Here is a 26,236-nt window from a genome sequence, read left to right on the forward strand (position 1 = left end):
ACAAGACTTTACTGGTTTTCAGGCTGATTACTGGGGCTCTGCAGGGTAGGAACAGGAGAATTATGGAGAAATCCTTTAGTACCCTCATGCTGTGGATATGAGTCTTTGAATTTGTTTTCTTTTTACTTGTGCAGCTGTCAGAGTTGAATCAGTAGTCAAATAAAACATCAACAATAAAGGTCCTTCATTTAAATTCCACTCGTGTAAAAAGTGCATTAAAATGTACTCAAGTTAAAAGATGATGCAGTACTTTAACCCAATACACGTTATTTTGAATCTACAGTATATGAACATATGTTTATGTACATGTGAACACACAGCTCAATTTGTGAGGTTTTTTTATACACAGTTACATTAACATTAGATCACAGAGACGTACCCTTATAGAAACTCAGTTAGTATTGACATACAGTATATTGCATCAATAATTATATCAGCACAGTTTAATCATTTCCATCTCAATTTCATTTTCAGTCCCAAACAAAACATTAGCCTCAGCTCAGATTAGAATAGAAAAATGGATATAAATAAAGCTCAATGAAGCACCTTGGCCTAGAAATAAGGTCATATCATCTTTATGATTCTTATAAAATCCAACCACTCAGGGTAGTCAGATAACTAGTCTGATGTCCTCTGAGGCTATCTGACCTTACAACTACAGTAGAGCCAAGTGATATCTGTCTGCACAGAAAGCATCTTTAAACGTCCAGGCATGACCTCAAAACCAGAAATAATCTTTGCTTACAAGACGAAGTAGGAGATGATAGACACACGGCTTAAATGTCCCTCTATAATATAGTTTTGATTAGGACTGCAGGATATTACCTAACTTATTGTCTCATCTTTTATCTTTAGAGAGAAGATTTTAGACAAATGTAACCCATCAGCAACCACCAAATATAATATGACTATAGATGCTCAACCTTTGTTGACTTTATGAGGATACTCATCCTCAAAGTTGGACATTTTGGTCATCATAGAGAGACAAAATCTTAGAGGTTGATTTCAACCAGTCCAAAGGTCAAAGGTCATCTCTGAGTTTGATTCCATCCAGGTTTGATGGAAGTTAAAAAAAAGTACTTACAGTAGTTAAACATTTTCTGCAGCAGAGCACATTTCATCAGAGAACGGAGCAGCACTGTCATCTTGTGGTCATATTACAGCGCATCATTAACAGAATCCAAAATTTCTGGCTCACCCCTACCATCCTCAAAACACTCCACCGCAAACGGACACTGCGCAGAGCCCGCAGAATCATCTCTGATCCCACTCACCCTGCACACTATGTCTTCCAGCTACTGCCCTCTGGGAGGCGCTACAGGACAATTGCCTCCAAAACAACCCGCTTCAGAAACAGTTTCATTGCCATTGCAAGAAACATTCTTAACTCTGAACGCTGAGGATTAAGCATGGCCCTTATGCATGAAATGTGTTTGTCTGTATGTATATCTATGTTATATGTTTAATGTTTAATGTTGGAACCTGTACCAAGCTGTACTGGAAACAAATTCCACCAGCCTGGCTGTGTGGTCATTCAAGAATCAATCAATCAATCAATCAATCATTGGGTGTATTTGTAGCACTAATTTATAGGGCTCAAGTGACCTCATTTGGTGGCAGCTGTGTCTCCCAGCTCAAAAGGTTCCTGGTTGGAATCCCAGTTTGGACATAGGGGGCCTTTCTGTGTGTCTCAGTTAATAAACCTTCATCATCTAAAATCAGGGCAATTGTTAGTCTACAACAAAAGAGATGATTGTGGAAATAATAGTTCTGTGATCATGGGACATGGGAGTGGTGTTTACAGGTATTCTTTTGTGTAACAAATACAACAGTTGTGTCCAGTTATTGTTTTATTTTGCTCTGCCAAGTGTTGATTGACTCCATAGCTATGTTTTAAGCTATTCCTGTTTAGCTTGAGCTCAATGCTTTGGCTCTAAACCCTTGTAGCTCCATAAACTACTACTACTACTACTACTACTACTAATGCTACTAATGCTACTACTAGTTCTACCGGGGGACTCAATGCCAATGTGGGCAATGACAGAGACAACTGGAGGGGGGTGATTGCAGAGGAGGAAGAGCAACTTTAGCCACAGACTCCTCCATCCCCAATGTTCCACAGAAAGATACAGGAGGTCTTTCCTACCTACCTCTATCAGGCTGTACAACATCAGCCCATGCCAAACCAACAGCAACTATTCCGTACTTGTTACTTTTGCACTTTTTTTGTTCCCTTTTAGTACATGTGACTTGAAAATTTGAATGTGCTACTAAAGGAGCTTCTTTAAACTGTAACTACAGTTAGGAATATGGAGTGTTCTAATCTCTGAAGGATGAATGGTATTAAAATAACATTACACAACTACAAAATACTTTTTAGTTTGACTTTTCTTCTCTTGAAGGGTGTGGTTGCATGTCGGCATGTGGCTCTTTAAATGCAGAACGGCTACTGTTGTTTGACTGGTTGGCCCAACTGCAGGTATTTGATTAATAAAGGAGTAGAAATTGGGCAGGCATCAGCTCTGTATTGCTGTGTCCCTTCACAGTATTTTAGCATAGAGAAATACTGTTTAGGCACTTCCTGAATGCTGCTATTAGTTTTATATGTATTTTATACCCACTACCAATTAGGGCTAAATAAAATGGGTTATGGATTCTTGTTAGTTTTGTTTGTTAGGTCACTTACTTTCTCTTGCATGCAGCATGACTAATATCTAAGTAATACTAATAATATAACAAGGGAGTACAGTCCAGACCTCCTCTTTTTGTAAAGTGTCTTGAGATAACTATGCTTATGATTTGGCGCTATACAAATACAATTTGATTGATTGATTGACTATTGAAATGGGACATTTCAAGTAAGTTAATTCAGGCAGCAATCACGTTTCCTCCTAAACAAATTAGAGAATTATCCTGCATCTCCTTCTATCCCATTTTCGGCCCATCCAGTCGAGGCAGATGGCTGTTCAACATGAGTCTGGTTCTGCTCGAGGTTTCTGCCTGTTAAAAGGAAGTTTTTCTGCCAATGTGCCGAATGTTGCTAAGTGCTACTCATGGTGATTCATGTTGGGCCTCTCCTTAAATAACATAACTAAGAGTCTGTCTAGACCTGCTCTTTTTGTAAAGTGTCTCGAGATATGAGATTGATTGATTGATTGAATAGGGTTGCTAGTCAAGATATTTGGTATTTACCTTTTATCAAGTTTCTCAAATGTACTTCTTGTACTGTTGTGTTTTTGTTTTATAAAATTTTGTTAATTTATCTCGTAAAAGTCTGATGTATTTTCAGTTTTGTTTTCTGAAATGTTTTTGTGTAATTGTAAGAAGAGTATCACGATGAGGGCAGTGACCAATCTGACAGATGTGGTGGAGATATAAATGTCAGGTATGTTCAAACACTGAGTATCATTTGTGCAGGCCTGCCTTCATCACCTATTTAAACGACGTCTACGGCTTGTCAGATCAGCACGAAGCAAAAAGAAGGACTTGGAGAACTGAACTTAATTTAAGGTTGGTTTTCTGGTTTTGTTGATTCAATTCAAGGATGTTTTTAACTCATGGTTTGCCTAACTAAGTTGGCTTGTTGGGAGTTGCTTAAGACTTGCCCTGGGCTTCTCTGTATATCTGTGTAGTTACTGTAGTATCAAGGCTATTTGTCATAATAAATACATTGTAATTTAAGTTTCTGTTGTTGTACTGCTGCAATCTAATTACTATAAAAAATCCTGAAAAAAAAGATGAAGTGTGTACAAAGCAAAGTTTTAGCACTTGTTTGCCCAAAAAAAATTCCACCTGATGGGATTTATTTGAGGTTTCACTTTAAAAAAAAATGATTTGATCAACTCTCTCCCTTCCATGTTTTTTCTTTTTTTCCCCATTTTCTACAGGTAAGTTGGTGCCTGTCTGAAAATCATGGCCAATCTATGCAAGGTAATATATATAACACATGCCTAACTATACATTGCTACTCAACATTCTATGGCTGGTGAGGTAAGACAAAATAATGACGTTAAAACAACACTGACTGACTGTACTGTCTGCCTGAAGGAAGCAGTTCATATTCAGGGTGAAGAGTGTGATAGCATCATTTGTAGAGCAAAGTTCAATAATAAAAAGATTAACCTGTCATTTAACTTCTTTATGAGCTTAAATAATACGAGATTAAACAGATATAATAGACATAATAAAAGTTTATATTTTTAGTGTTGCAGCAGGATTCTCATGTGAGTTATTTTATGTGGTGTCAAAAGGACGGCGCATTTAGCAGGAGAGCTTGTACGGGCTTTAAAAGCAAGACAGCCGGAACTCAACATCACTGAGCAAGACATCCTTTGTGTTCAGATTGCTGGTCTTTGTCATGACCTAGGTGAGTAATGCACCCCTTTTCAATATTACATGGTAAAGGTTTTAAAAGTTCCCGCATTGACAACAAATAGACACTCTTGGTTTCCTCAACAGTAATCAGTTTATTGACATTTTGGACACTTATTGATCATGTAGTAAGTTTGACTTATCAGCTGTTGAATCATTTGTAAGACAGCTGGGAGTCTGACATGAGTTACACAATCAGTATTTCTTGGAATAAAAAATATGGGCAGAAATATGTCAGTAGTAGGGATAGACCGATTATCGGCCGCCATTGTGTTTTTGTTTTATAAAATCTTGTTGCGTCTCAAGTTTTGTTAATTTATCTCGTAAAATTCTGATGTATTTTCAGTTTTGTTTTCTGAAATGTTTTTGTGTAATTGTAAGAAGAGTATCACGATGAGGGCAGTGACCAATCTGACAGATGTGGTGGAGATATAAATGTCAGGTATGTTCAAACACTGAGTATCATTTGTGCAGGCCTGCCTTCATCACCTATTTAAACGACGTCTACGGCTTGTCAGATCAGCACGAAGCAAAAAGAAGGACTTGGAGAACTGAACTTAATTTAAGGTTGGTTTTCTGGTTTTGTTGATTCAATTCAAGGATGTTTTTAACTCATGGTTTGCCTAACTAAGTTGGCTTGTTGGGAGTTGCTTAAGACTTGCCCTGGGCTTCTCTGTATATCTGTGTAGTTACTGTAGTATCAAGGCTATTTGTCATAATAAATACATTGTAATTTAAGTTTCTGTTGTTGTACTGCTGCAGTCTAATTACTATAAAAATCCTGTTTCTGTTTGCCCAAAAAAAATTCCACCTGATGGGATTTATTTGAGGTTTCACTTTAAAAAAAATGATTTGATCAACTCTCTCCCTTCCATGTTTTTTCTTTTTTCCCCTCTTTTTCCCCATTTTCTACAGGAAAGTTGGTGCCTGTCTGAAAATCATGGCCAATCAAGGCAAGGTAATATATATAACACATGCCTAACTATACATTACTACTCAACATTCTATGGCTGGTGAGGTAAGACAAAATAATGACGTTAAAACAACACTGACTGACTGTACTGTCTGCCTGAAGGAAGCAGTTCATATTCAGGGTGAAGAGTGTGATAGCATCATTTGTAGAGCAAAGTTCAATGATAAAAAGATTAACCTGTCATTTAACTTCTTTATGAGCTTAAACAGTACGAGATTAAACAGTGAAACATACATTTCTTTGTACCATTTTGTTCCACCAGGTGCTTGATGATCCCACTGATGTGTTTTTAAGCGGTTCTTTTGTAGCTTTGGTTTCATGATAATGTTTTCATTGGGCCTCATGTGAGAACATTGTCATATTTTTGTCCTTAAGCTATCACACAGAGCCCTCTCAACAACGGGAGCTGGTTTTACTGGTATTCTTTTGGTTATTAACGGGTGCTGGTTTTTGTTTTATTGTTTTCTGCAAGGTGTTTAATGATCCCATCCATGGGCATGTGGACTTACATCCACTTCTCATCAAAATCATTGACACACCTCAGTTCCAGAGACTACGAAATCTCAAGCAGCTCGGAGGAGTCTACTTTGTTTATCCCGGAGCATCCCACAACCGCTTTGAGCACTCGATTGGGTATGTGAGCAAGTTTTCACACAGAGAGCTTTGTGCTTTAAGGTAACCACATTACAAGTTAGGTGGAGGCTGGTTTGCAGTAAAGCACCTAATAAAATATACAAATACAACCAAAGTTAACATTGCATATTTTAGTATAGACATAATAAAAGTTTATATTTTTAGTGTTGCGGCAGGATTCTCATGTGAGTTATTTTATGTGGTGTCAAAAGGGCGGCGCATTTAGCAGGAGAGCTTGTACGGGCTTTAAAAGCAAGACAGCCGGAACTCAACATCACTGAGCGAGACATCCTTTGTGTTGAGATTGCTGGTCTTTGTCATGACCTAGGTGAGTAATGCACCCCTTTTCAATATTACATGGTAAAGGTTTTAAAAGTTCCCGCATTGACAACAAATAGACACTCTTGGTTTCCTCAACAGTAATCAGTTTATTGACATTTTGGACACTTATTGATCATGTAGTAAGTTTGACTTATCAGCTGTTGAATCATTTGTAAGACAGCTGGGAGTCTGACATGAGTTACACAATCAGTATTTCTTGGAATAAAAAATATGGGCAGAAATATGTCAGTAGAAGGGATAGACCGATTATCGGCCAGGCCGATTATCGGCATTTTGACGCATATCGGCATTGGCTTTTTTTTTTTTTTTAATCCGACGGCCGATAAGAGATCAATTTAAAACTGGGTTATTTTGGCTCTGATGCATATGCTTAAAGGCATTTAAACAAAGTTTAGTGTTGGAGTTTGTATTATTCAAAATTTTGACGCCAAAATTTTCACTTTTACTGCAAATGAATATCAGCTTCAAATATCGGTTATCGACCTCCTTGACTACTAATAATCGGTATCGGTGTCGACCCTGAAAAAACCATATCGGTCTATCTCTAGTCAGTCGAAACTGAATTTGTATTATTTGTATTTGACTTGCTTGACTTAAAAAACTTGAATTTGAATTACATAATTTGAAATTGAATTTCTCAGTTTGGAACTAAATTCCAATTAACTTGACACTGATTGTAATAAGCTGAAATTGATTATTATTACTTTTGGTGGCTACCGAGACCTACCAGTGGATCTACTGGTAGCTACCGAGACCTGCCAGACCTTCCGCGGGCTATTATTAGTTAATGATAGTTTATTAGCTATTTGCACTACGGTAGCTTTGCTCTGTGAGCTCTGGGGGGCAGCTGCCGCTGTAACGGGGAGCTAAAACCGACCCATTGCCATTGTGGTGGGGTGTCAACGACTTGCTGCTGTTGCGGGGGGCTGTCAGTGATTCCCTGCTTGACCACAAGCAAACGGACAGTTGGGACCCACTGCACGTGACCAATTCACATAACACTCGCGTCCGCCCAGCCGCGCTGGTAACTTATTGGTGTGAAATGAGGAGTCACAAGGTTTATTTAGTCAAAGTCTATTGTCGTTTTCTTTAAATGCCTGATTATGACATAAAAGCTGTTAAAAAGTGGGTTGCGTGCAGTGAGTCCCCACATCACGGGGATGCTCCAGAGCAGCAAGTCGGTAACACGGCAACCTGTCAGTTTTAGCTCCCCGCAGCAGCAGCCCCCCGGAGCGTCCCTGAACAAAGCTGCCGTAGCGCAAACAGCTAATAATATAACTCTTGGTCAAATGGTCAAAAACATAGGTGCAGATTGGTGCTGTGAATCTGCACTCGATTGCTGTTCCTTATCAACCGGATGTGTGTCTCAGTAAACAGAAATTGAATTTCAGGAATTGAATTCGAATTGTAAAAACTGAATGTGGACTTTAAATGTTCAAATAATCTGAATTCAATTTCAAATAATGTGATTCAAATTCAAATTTTTAGTAATTCCAATTCAGTTTTTACTGACACATATTTCTGCTCATAAAATAAAACCAAATGTACATCCAGGAGAAAAAGCCTGACTCTAATTCAAGTAAAACTGGCCTGATAAGACATATTCAATATTGTTTGGTTATACATACATTTATTTCTCCATATTAAAGGTCATGGGCCATTTTCCCATCTGTTTGATGGAATTTTCGTCCCCATGGTACTGAAAAAAAAAGAGGACATGAAAAAAAGTGGGAAACTGGACGAAAAGAAAAAGAAAGAGATAGAGGAAGAGATAGAGCAGTTGAAGACTTGGAAGGTAAGAAAAAATAATTTATGTGTAACAGTACGTATGATATACTAACCAACAGGGATGGGGATACTTGAGTACTTGAGTACTCGAGTACTTGTTGTTGACATTATTCGAGTAACATTACACTAATCGCACACCTGCGCGTGCGATATTTTCGGCTAAAGTAGTTTAACTCAGTTACATGCACCATGTCAGCCGTGACCAGGAAAAGTGATGTCTGGAAGTAAAGACGAAGATAACATGCTGTGCAAGATATGTGGTGTTAAACTTGTATGTCATAGACATAGTTCGATGCTTAACCACGTTCACTTAAAGCACAAGGAGAAGCCAGCGGAGACAGACAACAGGCAGTCTCACATAACATCATTTGCTAGCCCTGTTAGCACACGTCGTTGTGATGATACCAGAGCGGAGAAGATTAGCCTGCTAATAACGAACATGGTGACTGCACTGAATTTTCATATGATGGCATTTTAGTTTCGTGTCTTCAGTGACACAATAAGAGAACACTACACATTTTGTTTGTTTTGGCGTCTAGAACTAAGTATAGTGAGTGACACATATAGATACAGGATATTTGCACTTTATCTTAATATGATTGTGTATAGGCATCTTTCTATTCAGTGTGTCCCAGCCCTCCCAAATATCCCTTATAATAACATTTAATATGTTGTGAACATACTCACAGTAACAATGGGATGAAATTAAGTCACATCTAGTTCTTAGATGAGTGAGATCCTAAGGGACTCTGTTATTTAAAGATTTACACACTCAAAAGTCATGACCACTTTTCTCAGATATTAAGAAATTATTTGCGTGCAGAAGGGTGAGCCTGAAGAGAGAGGAGACCGAGATTCTAAGACTCTGCTGTAGATTGTTCTGTCAGGTGGCCGGATTTGTCTGGCCAAATGACGGAGCAACAAGCTTTAGAAGTTACAAGTCTAGGTCATTATGCAAGTTATGGCCACAGGCCTGCAGTCCGTCAGACATGATAAATAAGACAAGCATTCAATTCTGTGTATACTTTGTCTGATATATGTATTTATACATCAATGGGCCTGTGTTTCTTGCAGCATGAAAAGGGCTCTTGTGACATGTTTGATCACCTGGTCAAATGTAATAACCTTGAGCAAGAAATGAAGGATTGTGGCCTGGAGCTGCCTGAGGACCTGACATTCATCAAGGAGATGATTATGCCTAAACAAATTAAAGACAAGGAGGTCAGTCAAGCTCATTGTCAGTCAAGCTCACATCAGCCGCTCCTCATTGTTACAAAGATGTCTCTAATGCCACTCTTGTCTATCATCTCCTCAGTGGCCACATGAAGGCAGAGGAAAGGACAAGGCCTTTCTCTATGAAATCGTGTCCAACAAAAGCAGTGGGGTTGATGTTGACAAGTTTGACTACTTAGCCAGGTGCGATTTCATGAACCACTGCTGTGGAGCAATTCCCTTCTTGATTCAGAAAGTTAAAATACTTATACTACTAATTATAATACTAATCTTTGTTTTTTCCCCTGAACAATTATAATAATCTCCTCATTAGTTTAATATTCAGCATTCTGAAGAATATTAAGTTCAACTTAATCTTCCAGTTTTCTTCACATATTTCCTTAACATGGCTTTTCTCAGAGACTGCTACCACCTGGGAGTCCAGAACAACTTTGACCACAACCGCTTCCTGAAGTTTGCCAGGGTGTGTGAGGTGGAGGGGAAGGAGTGGAAGCACATCTGCATTAGAGACAAGGTGCTGACAGTGTTACTCCTGCTTGTTATCAGATATTAAACAGCAATCTGATATTAGCTTTAGTTGTGACTAAACTATGGACATTAACTCCAACAGATGATGGACAATATGTATGACTTGTTCCATGCGAGACACTGTAACCACAGAAGAGCCTGTCAGCACAAAGTGAACAACATCATAGGACATATGTAAGTGCCTTCCTTCAGATGTTAGGGCTGTTACAACACTAAGCTTGGTCTCCTTTCTGATGCAGCTTATTTCATTTGCCTCATGATTATCTCTTTACATGTTGGGTATGATCATCCAGGACTGCCGAGGCTTTTTTAAAAGCAGATGAGCACATCAAGGTGAAAGGCTCAGGAGGGAAGATGTTCACTATCTCCACAGCCATAGGCGACATGGAGGCCTACACCAAGCTGACAGGTCTGTGGATAACAATGTGTGCTGTTAGCTCATGTCTGAAATCATTTAGGTTGACTTAGACTACAGAAGGATGTGACCAACTTTTACCTGATTCACACTCCTGTCGTCTGAGCCCGCTCTAAAGACGTGTGGCCAGGAAACACTAACTTCACTGATGCTCTTATAATTATGTATGATCAATGACACCAGATCCAGTAATATTATCACATTATTTCATTGCTTAGTTTTGTTAGTCACACCCCTCAGTTCCCCTCACTGTGTCATTTATTTGTAAAACAATGGTTTGTTCAAACTCATGTATCTTTAACTGTTTGTATTTTAGATAATTTGTTTGAACAAATACTCAACTCTTCCGACGAGGAGCTGAAAGATGCGAAGGAGATTCTGGAAAAAATCATCGCTCGAAAGTTCTACAGGTTCCTGGGTGACAAAACACTGGGGGAGGAGGATCAGAAGGTATGTCTTTGTGTGCCTGTATTTGATTATCCTTCTGTGTGACACATTTTCTGATTCACTGTTATTACAAAGCTGGATGTTGTGCTCATTTTTCAGTCAATAGAACAAATTCACGTTGAATTCTCTGCTGTCTCTCGAATTTTGTGTTGCCTGCATTGTTCCTGGATTTAACATGGACAACATCACTTTCTCACCAGTCATAGTTCCATGAAATGGAATTTGGATTGGATAGCAGGGTAACAGAGTCATAGGATATATAGTCCCTCACAGTCAACTAAACACTAAGTTGGTGCATTTTTATTTTTTGAGTGAGAGATACAAATTGCATTCACGTCAGCTTTTCCAGGTTGTTTCATTGTCAAGTCTTTCCACATTGAAGAAGGACTAAATGTCTGTATTTTGTCCTCTTATTCCTTGGCAAACAACACCGCACATCACAGCCAAAATCCCGTACAGACTGCCTGGTAGAACAACATTTATTTTATGTTGCCAATGTTCTTCAAAATGTATATAAATACCTAATGATATCAGCTGGACTGTCCTACATTTTACAAGGCAAAATGGTGCATTAACTTGGCACAAAGTAGAGCAAGGGGGTTGTATTTGGTCCCTTAATTAATCATAGGTGTGTTTCAGGGTGACATGAACAGAGCCTGCAACTAACAAATCTCTATTGATATAGAAGAATTTGGTCATTTATTAAAGCTGCAGTAGGTAAGATGGAGAAGAGAGCGGACTTTGCTTCAAATTTTGAAAGAACAACCTCCAGGTCCCTCCCCCTCTCTCTACATGGCGCTTAGTCCCGACTCCAAAGCCCTCCCTGCAGAGGAGGCTGTCATGCATGCGCAGGCTAGTAACCATGGGAACTAAAGAAACCAGGTATACAAGATGGCAGACACACCGGTAAAAAGTAAAATAACAATAACCGCAGCCGTTGTATTACACCACCAACACTATCTAAGTAGATACACATCAAACCCGCGGAAATCAGTGTTTTTACTGTGAACGGTAATCTACAGCAAATTCTATTTGGCAAAAACCACGAGCACTTTTCAGCTCCCGTAGCTCTCTCCACCTCAGAGATGCCGCTCCGACGTACTCTGTTTTTGTTTCCGTCTCGGTCCAAAGTCTTTTTCGCTTGCTTTTCCTCATTTCTTTTCGTTTTTTCATTCCCGTGGTCGTTTTGCAGTCATTGTGGACACAAACCGGTTGACGCTGCGCACACTGACGAAATTGTGCTTGACCGTGTGAGCATGCGCAGAGGAGTGGGGGTGCGCAGCGTGTGATTGACAGCAGCATGAGAGACTGCTCGGCTCTGATTGGTTGTTGTGTTCCGTGACAGTAGATTTATTGCAAATGCCACTAGGAGTAGGAGGAGGAGCCAGAGGAACATTCTCTCTCTCATGTACTACTGCATGGCGACAGTTTGAACAAATATGACGAAAAGTTAGTTTTATTAATGTTACCTACTGAACCTTTGAGAGACTGGGTTTGGGTTTAATTTGGAATAATTTTTCTTTTGCCATTCTACGGTGCCCATCTACACGTAGAACACACATAACAAGTAACATGTAACAAGAACATATGTTGTTGTTGCTCTCTTTGCCTGTCTCTATCCTGCATCTCCTTCTATCCCATTTTCGGCCCATCCAGTCGAGGCAGATGGCTGTTCAACATGAGTCTGGTTCTGCTCGAGGTTTCTGCCTGTTAAAAGGAAGTTTTTCTGCCAATGTGCCGAATATTGCTAAGTGCTACTCATGGTGATTCCTGTTGGGCCTCTCTTTAAATAACATAACAAAGAGTCGGCCTAGACCTGCTCTTTTTGTAAAGTGTCTCGAGATAACTCTGGTTATGATTTGGCGCTATACAAAAAAAATGTGATTGATTGATTGATAAGCTACTTAATTAAATATTGTAACGTGCAGATTTCAGTTATATCTGCTGCAGCAATCCCAGCACAGCGAAATGATTGTGTTTCCCATTTAAAGCTGGACAAAGAAGCAGCCATGGACCAGATATCTGAGTGGAAAAAAGAATTGGCTGGTGACCAACTGACACCAGAGGACTTTGTAGTTGAAGTAAGTTTTTATTCTTAATTCACCTCACTTTCTGTAAAATCTTGGGTTCTGTAGATCATTTGATCTGTAAGATGTTACAGAACTATGTTATGGCATTTTTTATTTCTCTCTCACCCTTCTTTTTAGGTCATTACTTTCGACTATGGAAAGGGTGGCAAGGACCCTGTCCAATATGTGTATTTCTACAGCAAGGATAATCCTGATCAGGCAAAGGGGATGTCTGCAGACCAGGTCAGTTGGTTCAACGATCAATGAAAACTAAAACTTTAGACTGACTCTTTCTTTGTATCTGCTGTTTCATCCATGATTTAATTATTTGTAAGGAAGCCTTTGTTATGTTATGTCATTGCTTTAAATTAAATCTGCTGTCATTGTTATCAGAAATCCAGGATCCGCACAGTGTGCTTTTCTGAGAAGCTGATCAGAGTTTACTACAAGAATCCTGAAGAACAGAGTCTGGAGACTGCCAAGAAGCGCTTTAAGCAGTAGGTAACAATTAGTTCAAGGTTGTAGGATATTGTAGGCAGCGTGAGGTTCTTTGGCTGGCGATTTTTTTGCGTTGAAAGGCTGATTAAGTTATGAGCATTAATTATGATGTAACATCACAGGGAGGGAGTGATACATATGTTACAACTTGTCAGAGCTCTGGAAGATTGCTGTTCCATTGTTCTATGATCATGGGGCTGTAGTTGGTGCAGTATAGGACTGCAGTTGATGGACGAATATAATTTGTTCTTCTGTAGAAGTTACAATTTCCTAAAGCCAAGGTTGGCCAAAACTTTGACGTACAGATTTACTATCACTTAAGACAAGTGACAAAAGTGACAGCACAAGTGAGATGTTGGATCTCAATAATGACTGGAATTTTTGCTTTAAAAATGAGTAGAAGTATAAATCATTTATTGAATATAGACATTTCAGCTTATATTTGTCATTCATATGTTTGGCTAGTTATACTCTGCACTGCTCTTTTTATAACTGATGCTCTCATCTGTCTTTTTTTACATGCAGGGTGGAAATGCAGCAACAACGTAGGGAGCAAAGGGCACAAAAAAGAAAAGCTTCAGCAGATAGTGGAACATGATTTATATTAATTAGCCTACATGTTGCATGAGGTGAAGGGTTTTTCTTTCAAAATAAATCAGGATGAGGATTATTGGAGCACTGTCATTATCATAGACATACTGTATCTTTGTTTTAGTTCAATCATTGAAAAATCACATTATATTCCTTATGACCACACCAAGCTGTAAAGCACTTCCAACATGTGTAATGGTCTTAACTTGTGGTTTTATGTAGGGATTCAAAATATTAAGTTGTGTTTGTTTTGTATGTTAATTGCTAAATGTATGTGTTTCTGATTGATTATTATTTTGATCTTGAGTGATGTTTGATTCGATTTCGTTTGATCATTTTTAAATGTTTTAAATGCTTGTTTTATACAATCTTAGTTTTGAACAGTTCTACCTTTGGAAAGTGGCTCTTGGGAAGCCTTTTGATTAAGCATCTGACAATTTGAAATAAGAATTCAATATATCTTCTCACTGGAATCATACTATATCATAGATCAATAGGAAATCATACACTTTCTTTATTGCAATGATCTTTAAAAGTTGTTAGAAAACATTGTGTACCGCTATGTTTTAGTAATTGTATTAAGATGTGTTCTCTACATATGATGCATCTAAAGGGAAACCAACGCTATTAGAGCCTTTAAGTATATTACTGTTTTGATGGGTTGATATCACACATTAAATAAGAGTTTTTCTCTGTGCTGTGTCTTTGTGCAGTTTCATTTGTCCAAATCCAGAGGAAATCATATGTTTCAAAGAAGATCATTCAAATATGATGTATTTATTTGTTTAAAATATATTATTGTGGCTCAAGTTAATGTCATAAGGAACAGCTTCACACAGGAGCGGGTGATGTATAACTTCTATAAATACTGTATTATAATTTAGTTGATACTAAAGTCCCTTATGGTTCAATTACAATAATAATAATAAAAGAATCTGTGAATTTACAGCTTTAATTTTGTTTATAACATGGCTTATGACATGAGTCTTATCGTAACATGTCGAGAATAAGAGTGACCATATTTGTTCAATGGGACACCTGTATAAAAGTAATAACACTTTTTTTTCAGGTACGCTTTTTCATTACTTGAATGTGTTTAAAAAACAAAACAAAAAAGACATTCCCATTCAAATAGTTTTGGTAAGTTAATTCAAACGTATCCATAGCCTACTGTAATCCTCTTATCCTTCCAGAGATATATCCGTATTGAAGCCTGTTTTGTGGCTGCTGTGTAGTTTGTTTTGAATTTTGATTTGACTAATAAAACATTAACTTGACTAGTATGGACAGTGAGTTGGAGTAAGTTTCAATGTACCTGGTTCTAAGTGTCAGTACAATACATGGACAATTAACGTGCTGTACCAGGTAAACACATCTCATGTAGGACACCTGAAATGCCCTGCCCAGTACACAAGTAGGCTAACTTATCAACATATAGTTGGAAAATCTGAGGCTACAGGTAGAGAGCGGCTGACTTACCGATTTACCGAAGAGCAGAGTATTCATCCAGTCATGTCCTGGCCATATGTGTGTACATTACTAAACCATGCTTACTTTAATTGCAAAACGCGGATACGAAAAAGCAGTTTTAAAAACGCCGGCTTTGCAGGTCCTAAATCGTCGTCACTGAATGTTTCCGGGGTTTTGGCGTCAACACTCTGGCCTGATTCGCTCCACCATATTTGGCTCCACCTTTTGCGCTCGTTCTAATGGGAGGGACCTGTGTCAAGTTATAGACACGTGTCGTGTAATGTACCGGAAGCAATGTGTTTTAATTTTGAAATAAAATCATTTAAAAAAAAAGTTCCCATATTCAATAGAATATATTAAGGAGACTGTTTATTAAAGTTAATCATGAATTTAGGTAAACTGTTTTTGTTTGTTTTTCTTTATTTCTAATTGTTTTTACTGCTGACAGAAGTGACACTGTGTAATTAACTTGTGGAGTGGAGCAAGAATGGGCATCCCTGTTACAACTATTAACTGAAAGGCCACTACTCTTATTTTGGATGAGATCTATTAGCCTATTTAAGACAGTTGACAAATACAGGACTTGTAGTAGATAGTAGTGTGAAAGATGAAATAAAGCGCTGTAGATGTAGACTTTCTTTTTTAATCGGTTGTATGCAGATTGTACTGGATTCTAGTATTTTCTTTTCATTTTGCTAACGCAACGGCTATTTGTGGTCTCATTCTACTATGAAGGTGAAGAAGTTTTGAGTCGTGTCAGTATACTTTTATTTTGAAGGCATTGACCGGACATTGTGTGTGTGTTAAAGGATACTTTGACGCACCCCGTGTGGAAACAAAACCCGGGTATTTTTCATCGCACCAGTGTCTTCTGTGCAGAACCACCCAGTCAGCTGTAGCAGTCTATGTGGGAACCATTTACGGCTGTCATTTTGGGCTCTCTTCTTTTGTGACAAACTGAAATTATCGCCTGTTAGTATGATCAACATGGACAACCGGAAACGTCAGTTAGAGGCAGTTTCGACCTCTAATGAGAGCTTTAAAACGCCGGAGAAGAGAATGTCAGCGGTCCTGCAGGACTCGGACTACATGAACTGGAGAGTGGAGGAAACGTGTCTCTACCTCCGTAGAGAAGGTCTTGGAGAATGGGCAGATACATTTAGAGGTTGGTATTCTGGTTTGGACGTTTTAATAGTTTATTGTGTGATTGTTAATCTAAATACTTTCAGTCAGTTTAAAGCTGCCATCTGTTTATGTAATTGTGTCATATAAGCAAACAACATCAACTGTTGTATCCTCTCTGTTATACAGCACAAAAAATCACAGGGGTCGGCCTGCGACATCTCACAGATGCTGATCTGGAGAAGATTGGCATTGGGTAAGTGAGTCCCCGTGTAAAACAGACTTTAGGGATATTTAAAATGTCATTTAAAAAAAATATTTTAAATATTTTAATATGGTAGAATGAAATGTGACCAAAGTGACTTAAAATGTGACAAAGAAAGGCAAGGCCACATGGCTGTCCTAATAGGGTAACTTTAATGTTCCTTAGGTTGACTTTATATGGTTTCACACCATTTTCCAATTTTATTTTGTAGGCACCTTGGCGACCGACTGCAGATCCTACACAGCCTCAGGAAGCTGTGGCAGATAAATGCAGAGCCAAACAAGGTATCACGTGTCACACAGTTACACTCTCAAGGCTTTAAAGATAAGAAAGACATAATTGAGCGTAAAAGAGTAGCTTGTTCGATGAGCAGTAATGACATGAGTCAGAAGGAAACACAGATGTTTTTATTTTCTTTTGTCCTGTCTTCTGCCAGGTGATGAATGACCCCATCCATGGGCATGTAGAGTTGCACCCTCTGCTCATCAAAATCATCGACACACCTCAGTTCCAGAGACTACGAAACCTCAAGCAGCTTGGAGGGACCTACTTTGTTTTTCCGGGAGCGTCTCACAACCGCTTTGAACACTCTATTGGGTATGTCTTCAGTTAGACACAGAGGTTGGTGATTAGGGTGTGTCATGCCACACCATGAACCAGCAATGCTTTGCTGTTAGATACACATTCAGATAAGTAAGGGGACAATAAAAATGGTATCCTTATATAAAGCGCTTAGATTAACTGCTTCCTAAAGTGCATTAACGTGTGTCAGAGAGAAGTCAATGCATCTTATTAGCCGTGAAAAACCATCTGGTTTCAGGTAAATGATAATGCCACAATGACAAACCAACAACATTGCTCTGCTATCAAAGAGTGTTATATTGATGAAAGTTAGCAAAAAATGTATATATGTATTTTTTATCGCACTGGTATCACATGGGTATTTAGTATATGCAAATACTCAACTGTAGGTCTCATAATCGGTATCGGTAATTTCCAAAATTTCTTAAAATATCACAAAGAATACTTGTTTAAAGGGGCCTCTCAAAGCAAAACTATTTTGGTTTGAAAAGAGCTCCTCCCTAGAAACAAAAAGAACATACTGTACCGCGTGGTGTTTGGGTAAAAATAGCAACAATCGGAAAAGTCAGACTGATTCACAATAACTACGCTTTGGAAAAGCAGACTGTTTGGGCTGGTCTATTTTTGAAAAGTCACAAGAAAAGACCTTGAGCCCTTTCGCAGCCATCTGTGGAGGCCTGTCTGATGTTGACTGCTTTTATCAACTTTAAAATTTAGTCGACTGCAGCCTAAAGAATTTCTTTCATCTGGGAGTCACCAATCTGATGTAGTCCTTAAACTGCTTTTTCCTTTTTTCATTTATTTTATTCCATCCTCACTTTGACTATCCTTCTATTCCAGATGATTAACATAGTTACATTGTAGGGATAACTCCACAGACAAAAATCCTAATTTTAGGAAAATGCAAACTCGAATGTTACATAAAGTCTCTACAGTTTTCAGACTGTATCTTGTATGTAATGAGTTGTTTTGTTGCGTGCTGGTACAGGGTGGGTCACTTGGCAGGACGACTTGTTCAAGCTCTGAATGAGAGGCAGCCAGAACTCCTCATCTCTCGCAGGGACATCCTCTGTGTGCAGATCGCCGGGCTGTGCCATGACCTGGGTGAGTAACGCCAAATTCAAAGATGTGTTAGTGGCTTTAAACTCAAGTAGCAAAGTTTACACACAACTTTTTTCATGCACTTTCACCCCCAGGACATGGGCCATTTTCCCATATGTTTGATGGGATCTTCATTCCCAGGGCACGTCCGGGAATAACCTGGAAGGTAAGAAACCATTAAAAGCCCCAGAGAGAGCCAAGAGCTAAAAATCTTCTGATTGCGAAAAAATATGCATGTGTTGTTGGCACGTTCTGTTTTAAGCACATGTCAAACCGTTGCGGTGAATCATCATAAAACTATTTGGCAATCAAGGAGATGGAAATAAACACCCTATGATTCTCAAATATACTGGCCAAGACATGCACATCAGTATCAACTGAAGAACAGCCTTTAAACTAACTGTAACTACAATCCCTCCTCAGCACTAACAACATGGTCACAGTTTTCCTTCTTCTTCATTTTTCCTTTTGAATTAGTTAATTAAGTTGTAAAGTTTATCTTGTTTAACATAAGCTGTTTATAGGCAGCTATGTTTACTGTAAAACAGGGCTGCTGTGCAAAGCATTATCGTCACTTGACTGATAATGACAGCTACAAACATGGTCTTCATGTAAGTTATGACCACTGACATGTCATTGGGGCAATTGTGAGCGATAAGACAAGTTATCACGTTTGTGTTGTTTGATAAGCTCTTTCGATTTGAGTCATGAGTCACTGGGCTTTCATTTTCACATTTTGAACACTCCCATTCACAAATAAGTGAAATTTGGTTGTTTCTTTTGCAGCATGAGATTGCCTCTCTGGCCATGTTTGACTACCTGGTGAGTGACAATAAGCTGACGGAAGTGATGAAGGAGCACGGCCTGGTGCTGCCCGAGGACCTGGACTTTATTAAGGAACAAATTGCTGGACCCCAGGACACTGATGCAGCTAAAGGCCAGAAGGTATGTGCTATTTCTGCTGGTGTTTTATATAGAAAGTTAAACTTATTAGACTATCGATAAGATTTTTACAACCTTACTTGCTCTTTATTACCATTGTAACCTTCTACTTATAGTTAAGATTATTAATATAACCTGAGTCTAGACTCTGCTGGCATGTTTATGGACATCAGTCTGAGTAAATGTGGACATTTTTTGGTGTCTAACAAAATCCACTATTTTCAAAATTATATTGTCGTTAAGGAAACATAACAATACTGCTCTAGCAAGAGATTTTTGGGGTAGCTGGCAGCTCACCATCTGCCCTCTTGAGTGCTGAGTGCTAGATATTTAGCAGACTTCTGCCTAGAACTGCCTAGAAAATTGTACCTGCTGTTTTTATATGTGTGTCTAGTTATTTTCACTTGTTCTCGCTGGTACATAGTATGGACATGTTATTATCTTTGAGCTTTGTTGTCCTTTTTTGGACTGATCCTTGTGTCACACAGTGGCCATATAAAGGGCGTCCAGAAGACAAGTCCTTCCTCTATGAAATCGTGGCCAACAAAAGAAATGGTATTGATGTGGACAAGTGGGACTACTTTGCCAGGTGAGGGTTGTTTACCTGCTGGTTTCTTGAATTAAAAATTCGTAGTCACACGGTTAAAATTAGAATTTTTCTTTTTTAATGTACTGACCCATCTTTCTGTACATTACTTCACTCTGTCTTTTCTCAGGGACTGCTACCACCTGGGAATCCAGAACAACTTTGACTACCGCCGCTTCCTGAAGTTTGCCAGGGTGTGTGAGGTGGACGGGCAGAAGCACATTTGCACAAGAGACAAGGTGCTGACATTATTAAGGCTTCTTTTTGTAGTACCCATAAAAAACGCAATCCTTTACATGGTTAGTCGCGACTAACATAAGGTTATTTCTTTAACAGGAGGTGGGAAATCTGTATGACATGTTCCACACAAGGAACTGTCTCCACAGAAGAGCCTACCAGCACAAAGTGGGCCACATCATAGAGACTATGTGAGGAGCCAATTTAGCTGAAGCTTTATGATTAACTATCTTGTTTGGTAGCAAAATGTTTGTTGTAATATGTTGGGTATTATTTTCCAGGATTGCCGAGGCTTTTTTAAAAGCAGACGAGCACATCAAGGTGGAAGGCTCAGGAGGGAGGATGTTCACTCTCTCCGAAGCCATAGACGACATGGAGGCCTACACCAAGCTGACAGGTCTGTGGATAACAATGTGTGCTGTTAGCTCATGTTTGAAATCATTGAGGTTGACTTAGACTACAGAAGGATGTGGCCAACTTTTACCTGATTCACGTCTGACAATCCAGGGTGAAATTTGGTTTGGGCTATAACGTTTACCTGACCATGCTGTATTCACCAAAACGTTAAGGCCATCTGTCCTTCATCAGGGCTGTATCTGAGGTTATTTCCTGTGTCCATATATAGACTCTACAGAGAAATTTTGAATCTGTAGGCAGGGACGTGGATTTTAGGGACGGCAAGTGTTCTGGTTTCCGTTTGTACTACGCTTATAGTCTGAGTAACATTGACCTATTGTGTATCAGCAGGCTGCGGCGTATGCAAGCAAAACAGTCCGTGTGGAGAGCAAAAGCAGGCGAACGTAATGCGCCGTAATGACATCACGACTCCCACCAGCGGCTATCTGACGATGATTTAGCTTCTTATTAATCTCTATAAACGGACACCTGCATGCTAACCGCTAACAATCTGTTCTAGATCAAAAATTCCACATTCCAAATTCCACTTACTATGTGCGCTGTGTCGCAAAAGCCGTTCGGATTTCCCGACTTCCTTGAATGTGTCAGAAAGGATCGATCCAACCTCCCTTCAACAAACGAGCATTTTTAAAGTAGTTTTCTTCTCCTTTTGAGAAGAGACCTGACAAAGCTTCATTTTTACTTTTTACTAATCTGAATCATGATGTTGAAGTTTCTTTTTCTGTAAACAATGCAGCACATGGAAAAGGAAGTCTTGACTGGAAGTATTGCTAACCGCTGGCTACACACCCGACATGTTCACTGTTAGGCTATATCATCTCAGACTATAGCCAATGGCGTCAAAGATTGTGCATGCATTGAATTTAACTGTAGTTGTAGTTTGCAGTTCAGAATATAATGTAGCTTAATGAAATTAGCTACACTATATTGTGAATTGTTTCAAAAGTTTGCCCAACCCATTTACAAATATGATGCAGACAGAAATATTAAAATCATATGTATAAATAATGCACACATCATCGAGCTGTGTTGTTGTACCTAAGATGTACAGTCCAAAGAGTCCAAAGATTACCAAAGAGACTAACTATACAATAAAAAGTAGTTTCCTTTTGAAAACACACTTTACAACGTGCTATTATTGCTCCAGTTTAATGCTCTTAAGCAAATTCAACCTCATCTTAACCCATCAAAAAATGTTGAATCTCTTTTTTCAATAAAAGCAGTAACCTTTGTTAATCTCATTTTTGGGGACTCTTTTCAGAATGAGAGCAAATGATTTATCCCCCTCAGATATTGATTTTTCTCCCTCTGTTGTTTGCTGGCTTGAATTTGTGGCTCCTTGTGCCAAACCGTGCCGGGTCCTCACCAACATTTAGAAACCCTTCAAAGAAGGATGAAAGTCTGCTTTTCAAATGGTTTATTTTTAAACTGATACATGCACTGGCCACACTGAATTTAAGTAGAGTTGTCACGACACCAACGTGTTTGTATCGAGGAGCAGTCCTGCTTTTATCAAATCCGCTATGTCTCAATCAAAAATCCCAGGCCTCTTTCATAACATGTCACAAATTATGAGCAAACTTATAAATCATTAAGATTTTATGGTAACAAGTTATTCCTGTTTTTATTAGAGTAGTCTGTGCTGAAAATATTGTGGTGATTAAGTGACTGAAATAAAGAAATAATAAGAATGTTTTGGTGACTTTGGTTTTTATTTATCTGACCTGCCTCACTCATTTTCTGTTTGACCTTTAGATCATGTGTTTGAGCAAATACTCAACTCCTCCTCCCCGGAGCTGGCTGAGGCGAAGCAGATTCTACGCAACATCATCTGTCGACGCCTCTATAAGTGTTTGGGTCAAACTCAGGCCAAAGAAAACATAATAGTCAACCAGGTGTGTGTTTGTGTGATTTCATACCTGTATTTTAAAACAAGTGCTCGTGACAAAATATATCATGGGCAAAGAATTAATTTTGTCCTAAGTATGGTAGTCACATTAACACTGTTCAACTGGGTCAATTTACTGCAATCAACTAGTGTTTTTCTAAACTAGTGCTTATTTGTTTGAACCAGCAAATGTTTTGCTTCTCTTTCTAAAAGAATTATGTTGACAATAAATCTATTATCAAGATTGTCAACAATATCCTGTCAACCATTTAATCATGTCAGACCCATAGTTTGTATTGGAAAAGCACTTGAGCTCCTGAAGAGTCAAACCAAACTTGTTTTTGTCTTCAAAAACTCTGGAGATTTGATTTAGGTTTTTTTAAAATGGGTTTCAAATGTAAGACTTTAGCTCAAATGGTTGGTAACATCATAGTTAAATATATTTTTTGCATCATTTAACATTGCCTGTGAGCTCATTGTGCCTATATTGTAAGTGCACTACATGAAATGTAATTATTACATTAAATATGTATGATATGAAGATGGAACTGAGACAAACATCTAAGGTTCAAATCTAATTTGATTTCCCTCCTAAGAAGGAAGGAGTTATGTTTGACTCCTCCACTTTTTGCACCAGGAGAAACTTCGCAGCTGGGGAGCAGAACTGGCTCAGTCCACCCCCCAAAACAGCAGCCAAGTTGGTACTCTGCAGCAGGAGGACTTTGTAGTTAAGGTAATTTATTTATTTTTTATATGAAATGTGGATCCGTTGTAAGTTCATGCCTTAACCTTTGTGTCTTTCTGCACTTAACGATATCCCTCTTCTCTTTTAGGTCATTTCTATGGACTATGGGATGAAGAAAAAGAACCCCATCAACAATGTGCGATTCTATTGCAAGGATGACCCGACCAAAGCCATCCAGATTCGCAAGAATCAGGTCAGAACTGAAGCAACAACCCCAGAATTCAAGTCTTCATCTGTCTTTAATCTCTCCATCTTTTAATTCAATTTCCTCCTAATGGAGAAGCAGTTTGTCACAGCCTCTGTCTCAGCTTTATGCCCCACAATAAACTGTGCTGCCGTCTTTTTTTTCCAGGTGTCTAAACTTCTTCCTGAGCAGTTTGCAGAGCAGCTGATCAGGGTCTACTACAAGAAGACCGATGAGGAGAGTTTGGATGCAGCCAAGAAGCACTTTGTCCAGTGGTGCATGAACAACAGCTTCTCAAAGCCTCAGGTGATATATGTCTGCTACCGTCTCAAGAATTATGCAATCATATGCAGCTACAATGTCTTGAGAATGAGACCCTGTGTCTCAGTGAGATCTCCAGTCTGGATAAAGGTTCAGTTAAAAATGTTGATCGTTAACATGGGATTGTAGTTAACTTTTACTCAAAATCAGAGGAACTTTTTAATATTGGAAGATATAAGTTATAAAAAGTTTGCTTTTTAAAAGTGTTATGTGGTAGGAAATAAATTCAGCATGTATCATTAAGTCTGGATTTTTCAAAAATTAGTTTTTCTTTCGCATACTGTGGAGAGAATATGATTTAAAAAAGGGACCAAAAAATGGTTTCAAAACCTCAAGCTAACTATTTTAGGGGGCTGTGTAGTGCCATGCGGCAATACTGATGACTCCTTTGTTTGCTGCGTACACTCAACGCTGCTCTTGTTAATACCCATGTCTGTCTCTTATGCACACACAGGATGGTGACATAATTGCACCGGAGCTGACTCCTCTGAAAGCCAGCTGGAAGAACAACAACGAAGGGGAGGATGGTGAAGGTTGCAGCTCCAGGGATTTGCACAATGATAGTGGGATTAAACTAAAGAAAGCCAAAACTCAGCTTAAGTATTAAGTAAGAGGAGGAGAGCAAACTACCCTTGTGTTACATACTTGTTTTCTACAAGGTGAGTGTGTAGTTGAGTACAGGAATGGTTAATATCATTAACTCTGTTTGAAACTCAATTTTTACACCAAAAAAAAAAAAAAACGGATATCAAAGTTTCACTAAAGGAGATTCATGAATGTATATTCAGGGCTTGTATTTTTTTTTGTTTTAGTTTGATCTTTTTAATCAGGTTTTATTTAAGACTCACTTTTTATTTGGAGCTGCACTTAAGTTGAATTTTTGTTTTATACCATGTGCCATTCAATAGCATGCTATCATGTATTTGCACTATGAACAGTAAATCATGGTCAAACTCTGTACACATGAGCACAATGTATCTCAGGGCAGTGTATTTTTTATAGCTGATGCGTTTCAAAGCCTTATTTTATTGAGCTTTTAAAAAAAAAATCAAAATCAATTCTGCAGTCAAAAGTCACCCCACATTTACAAACTGTTCTGACATTGCAAGTGAGCATTTGTTTTGATCTTAGTTTTAGAATTATTTATTTTCAAAGTTCTTTATTTAATGGTCTTACAGGTCGCAGCTTAATCAGGTGTTGTTTTTCTCGCTGTGATCTGTGCGACATTTGTAGACTTTATTCGACAGCATTTGAAATGTTTTCTCTTACCAAAATGTGATGTGAGCCTCATCAAACCCTCCTCATAGCTGGTTGTTTTGCCTAATGTAACAAAAATATAGATATATTTTTGAAGAATGTAAAAGAAGTCCTACCAAAGGGGTTTGGGGAGATCCTGTTTATAGTGTTTCTATTGAAAGGATTTGTAAACCGTTTAAAATAAACCTTTCTCTCAGAGTTGTGTCGTCCTCTACTCAAAGTTATTGAACACAACAGGGTTTCTTGCAAGTGTTTGTTGTGTGGAAACTTAAAGTTTGTCTCCTGAAAGTACTTTTGTGTTTGAACATTCAAGTTTACACCTGCTTTAGTTCATCCATTAACAGGTTATAAAGGCGTTCAAGTCATGAAGGACTGAAGTCAGATAGGCCTCTCTTCTGTTTGTCCTACATGAGAGGCCAAAATGTAAGTTTGTTGGTCGCAAGATTTAAAAAAAAAAAAAAAAACCATGAATCAGAGTAAAATCTGTATATTAATGTAGGATCATAAGGAAACAAATGGTTGCAATACAATGGTTCCCGATAGTTTTTGAAAAACTTCTCCAAAACATCAATTAGGCAATTAACAGGTACACTAGAATACAACATATCCCTGTGTGCACAGAAAGTAAATATCAGTCAAGGAAGTGAGGCAATGTATGTGATTAGTTTCTGACAATCAGAATTGAAGATGTGACTGTATAAAACCGTTTAAGCATTAAAGGATACATTTACGACGTTTTAAGTTGTCCAAAACAATAGCCAGTTTCCAAAATTAACATTGAAACAGGTTTTCTTTAGCCTGCTGTAATCAATGCTCCTCTTTATACTGGCAAACATGTGGCAGACAGCAAATGCACATGTATCATTTCATATTCGGCAGGGCTCCAAAAAAACAGGGTCTCAGTCCCCGCTGGTGGCCAGCAAGTTGGAGTCCTTCAGTCTCATTCATACAATACAATTAAAAGAGTGATGTCTATTTTAACCTCCCTCTGTTAACTTGGATGCCTTCACCCGCTACTCCTCAGCGTACCCTGACTTTGTGGAGGCAGTCAGGTTCCACAGTGCGCTTGAGGAGGCACTCCAGCCCGGTCAGGAGGGACAGGCCCTTGTTGGCTTCAGGGACTTCAAATTTGAGACCCTGCAGAGCCTGTAACGAGTCTGGGGACTCCAAAAAGATCCGCTAAAGTAGAAGAATCGTGTCAATTTGTGTGATTTGTATAGATTCGTCAACT

The 26,236-nt window shown here is 38.6% G+C and overlaps 2 protein-coding genes across 6 annotated transcripts in view; both read left to right on the forward strand.

Annotated features, from left to right (window-relative positions):
* The window catches only part of LOC138589846 (deoxynucleoside triphosphate triphosphohydrolase SAMHD1-like), a 28,920-nt gene extending 14,336 nt beyond the window's left edge, over positions 1-14,584 (forward strand). The window contains exons 3-19 of one of the 3 annotated variants that reach the window (XM_069660313.1): positions 3,418-3,510; positions 4,251-4,366; positions 4,846-4,938; positions 5,287-5,329; positions 5,817-5,977; positions 6,190-6,305; positions 7,969-8,114; positions 9,182-9,328; positions 9,423-9,523; positions 9,740-9,854; positions 9,951-10,042; positions 10,162-10,277; positions 10,600-10,733; positions 12,722-12,811; positions 12,938-13,042; positions 13,193-13,300; positions 13,823-13,910. In XM_069660313.1, coding sequence (XP_069516414.1) covers positions 5,312-5,329; positions 5,817-5,977; positions 6,190-6,305; positions 7,969-8,114; positions 9,182-9,328; positions 9,423-9,523; positions 9,740-9,854; positions 9,951-10,042; positions 10,162-10,277; positions 10,600-10,733; positions 12,722-12,811; positions 12,938-13,042; positions 13,193-13,300 — 1,449 coding nt within the window. In that variant the 5' untranslated portion in view covers positions 3,418-3,510; positions 4,251-4,366; positions 4,846-4,938; positions 5,287-5,311 and the 3' untranslated portion in view covers positions 13,823-13,910. Of the gene's footprint in view, positions 1-3,417; positions 3,511-4,250; positions 4,367-4,845; positions 4,939-5,286; positions 5,330-5,816; positions 5,978-6,189; positions 6,306-7,968; positions 8,115-9,181; positions 9,329-9,422; positions 9,524-9,739; positions 9,855-9,950; positions 10,043-10,161; positions 10,278-10,599; positions 10,734-12,721; positions 12,812-12,937; positions 13,043-13,192; positions 13,301-13,822 lie in introns of all 3 variants that reach the window. The other 2 variants (XM_069660312.1, XM_069660314.1) reach the window with 2 other exon arrangements.
* A 1,658-nt stretch (positions 14,585-16,242) lies between these two features.
* On the forward strand, positions 16,243-25,189 carry samhd1 (SAM domain and HD domain 1). 3 transcript variants are annotated; one of them, XM_069660162.1, is made up of 16 exons: positions 16,243-16,523; positions 16,670-16,736; positions 16,957-17,029; positions 17,182-17,342; positions 18,316-18,431; positions 18,524-18,594; positions 19,215-19,373; positions 19,859-19,959; positions 20,087-20,195; positions 20,293-20,384; positions 20,475-20,590; positions 22,366-22,505; positions 23,136-23,231; positions 23,332-23,436; positions 23,596-23,733; positions 24,203-25,189. In XM_069660162.1, exons 1-16 carry the CDS (start codon positions 16,337-16,339, stop codon positions 24,353-24,355), a joined length of 1,884 nt encoding a protein of 627 aa, XP_069516263.1. In that variant the 5' UTR covers positions 16,243-16,336; the 3' UTR covers positions 24,356-25,189. The 3 variants fall into 3 exon arrangements, with proteins under 3 accessions (XP_069516263.1, XP_069516264.1, XP_069516265.1); XM_069660163.1 differs by lacking the exons at positions 23,596-23,733; positions 24,203-25,189 and having other exon boundaries at positions 23,095-23,231; positions 23,332-23,419; XM_069660164.1 differs by lacking the exons at positions 23,596-23,733; positions 24,203-25,189 and having other exon boundaries at positions 23,098-23,231; positions 23,332-23,419.
* Positions 25,190-26,236: the final 1,047 nt, after the last annotated feature.

The sequence above is a fragment of the Semicossyphus pulcher genome, unplaced genomic scaffold, assembly GCF_022749685.1.
Source record: "Semicossyphus pulcher isolate SPU_LCO1_2020_fin unplaced genomic scaffold, fSemPul1.0.p SCAF_13, whole genome shotgun sequence".
NCBI classification, from domain to species: domain Eukaryota; kingdom Metazoa; phylum Chordata; class Actinopteri; order Labriformes; family Labridae; genus Semicossyphus; species Semicossyphus pulcher.

Excerpts from the sequence above, each read along its gene's own strand:
- samhd1 (XM_069660162.1), top strand. The coding sequence starts at position 16,337 with ATGATCAACATGGACAACCGGAAACGTCAGTTAGAGGCAGTTTCGACC. Across the intron at positions 17,030-17,181 it reads TAAATGCAGAGCCAAACAAG|GTGATGAATGACCCCATCCA; the intron begins GTATCACGTGTC and ends GTCTTCTGCCAG. Across the intron at positions 20,591-22,365 it reads GGCCTACACCAAGCTGACAG|ATCATGTGTTTGAGCAAATA; the intron begins GTCTGTGGATAA and ends TTTGACCTTTAG.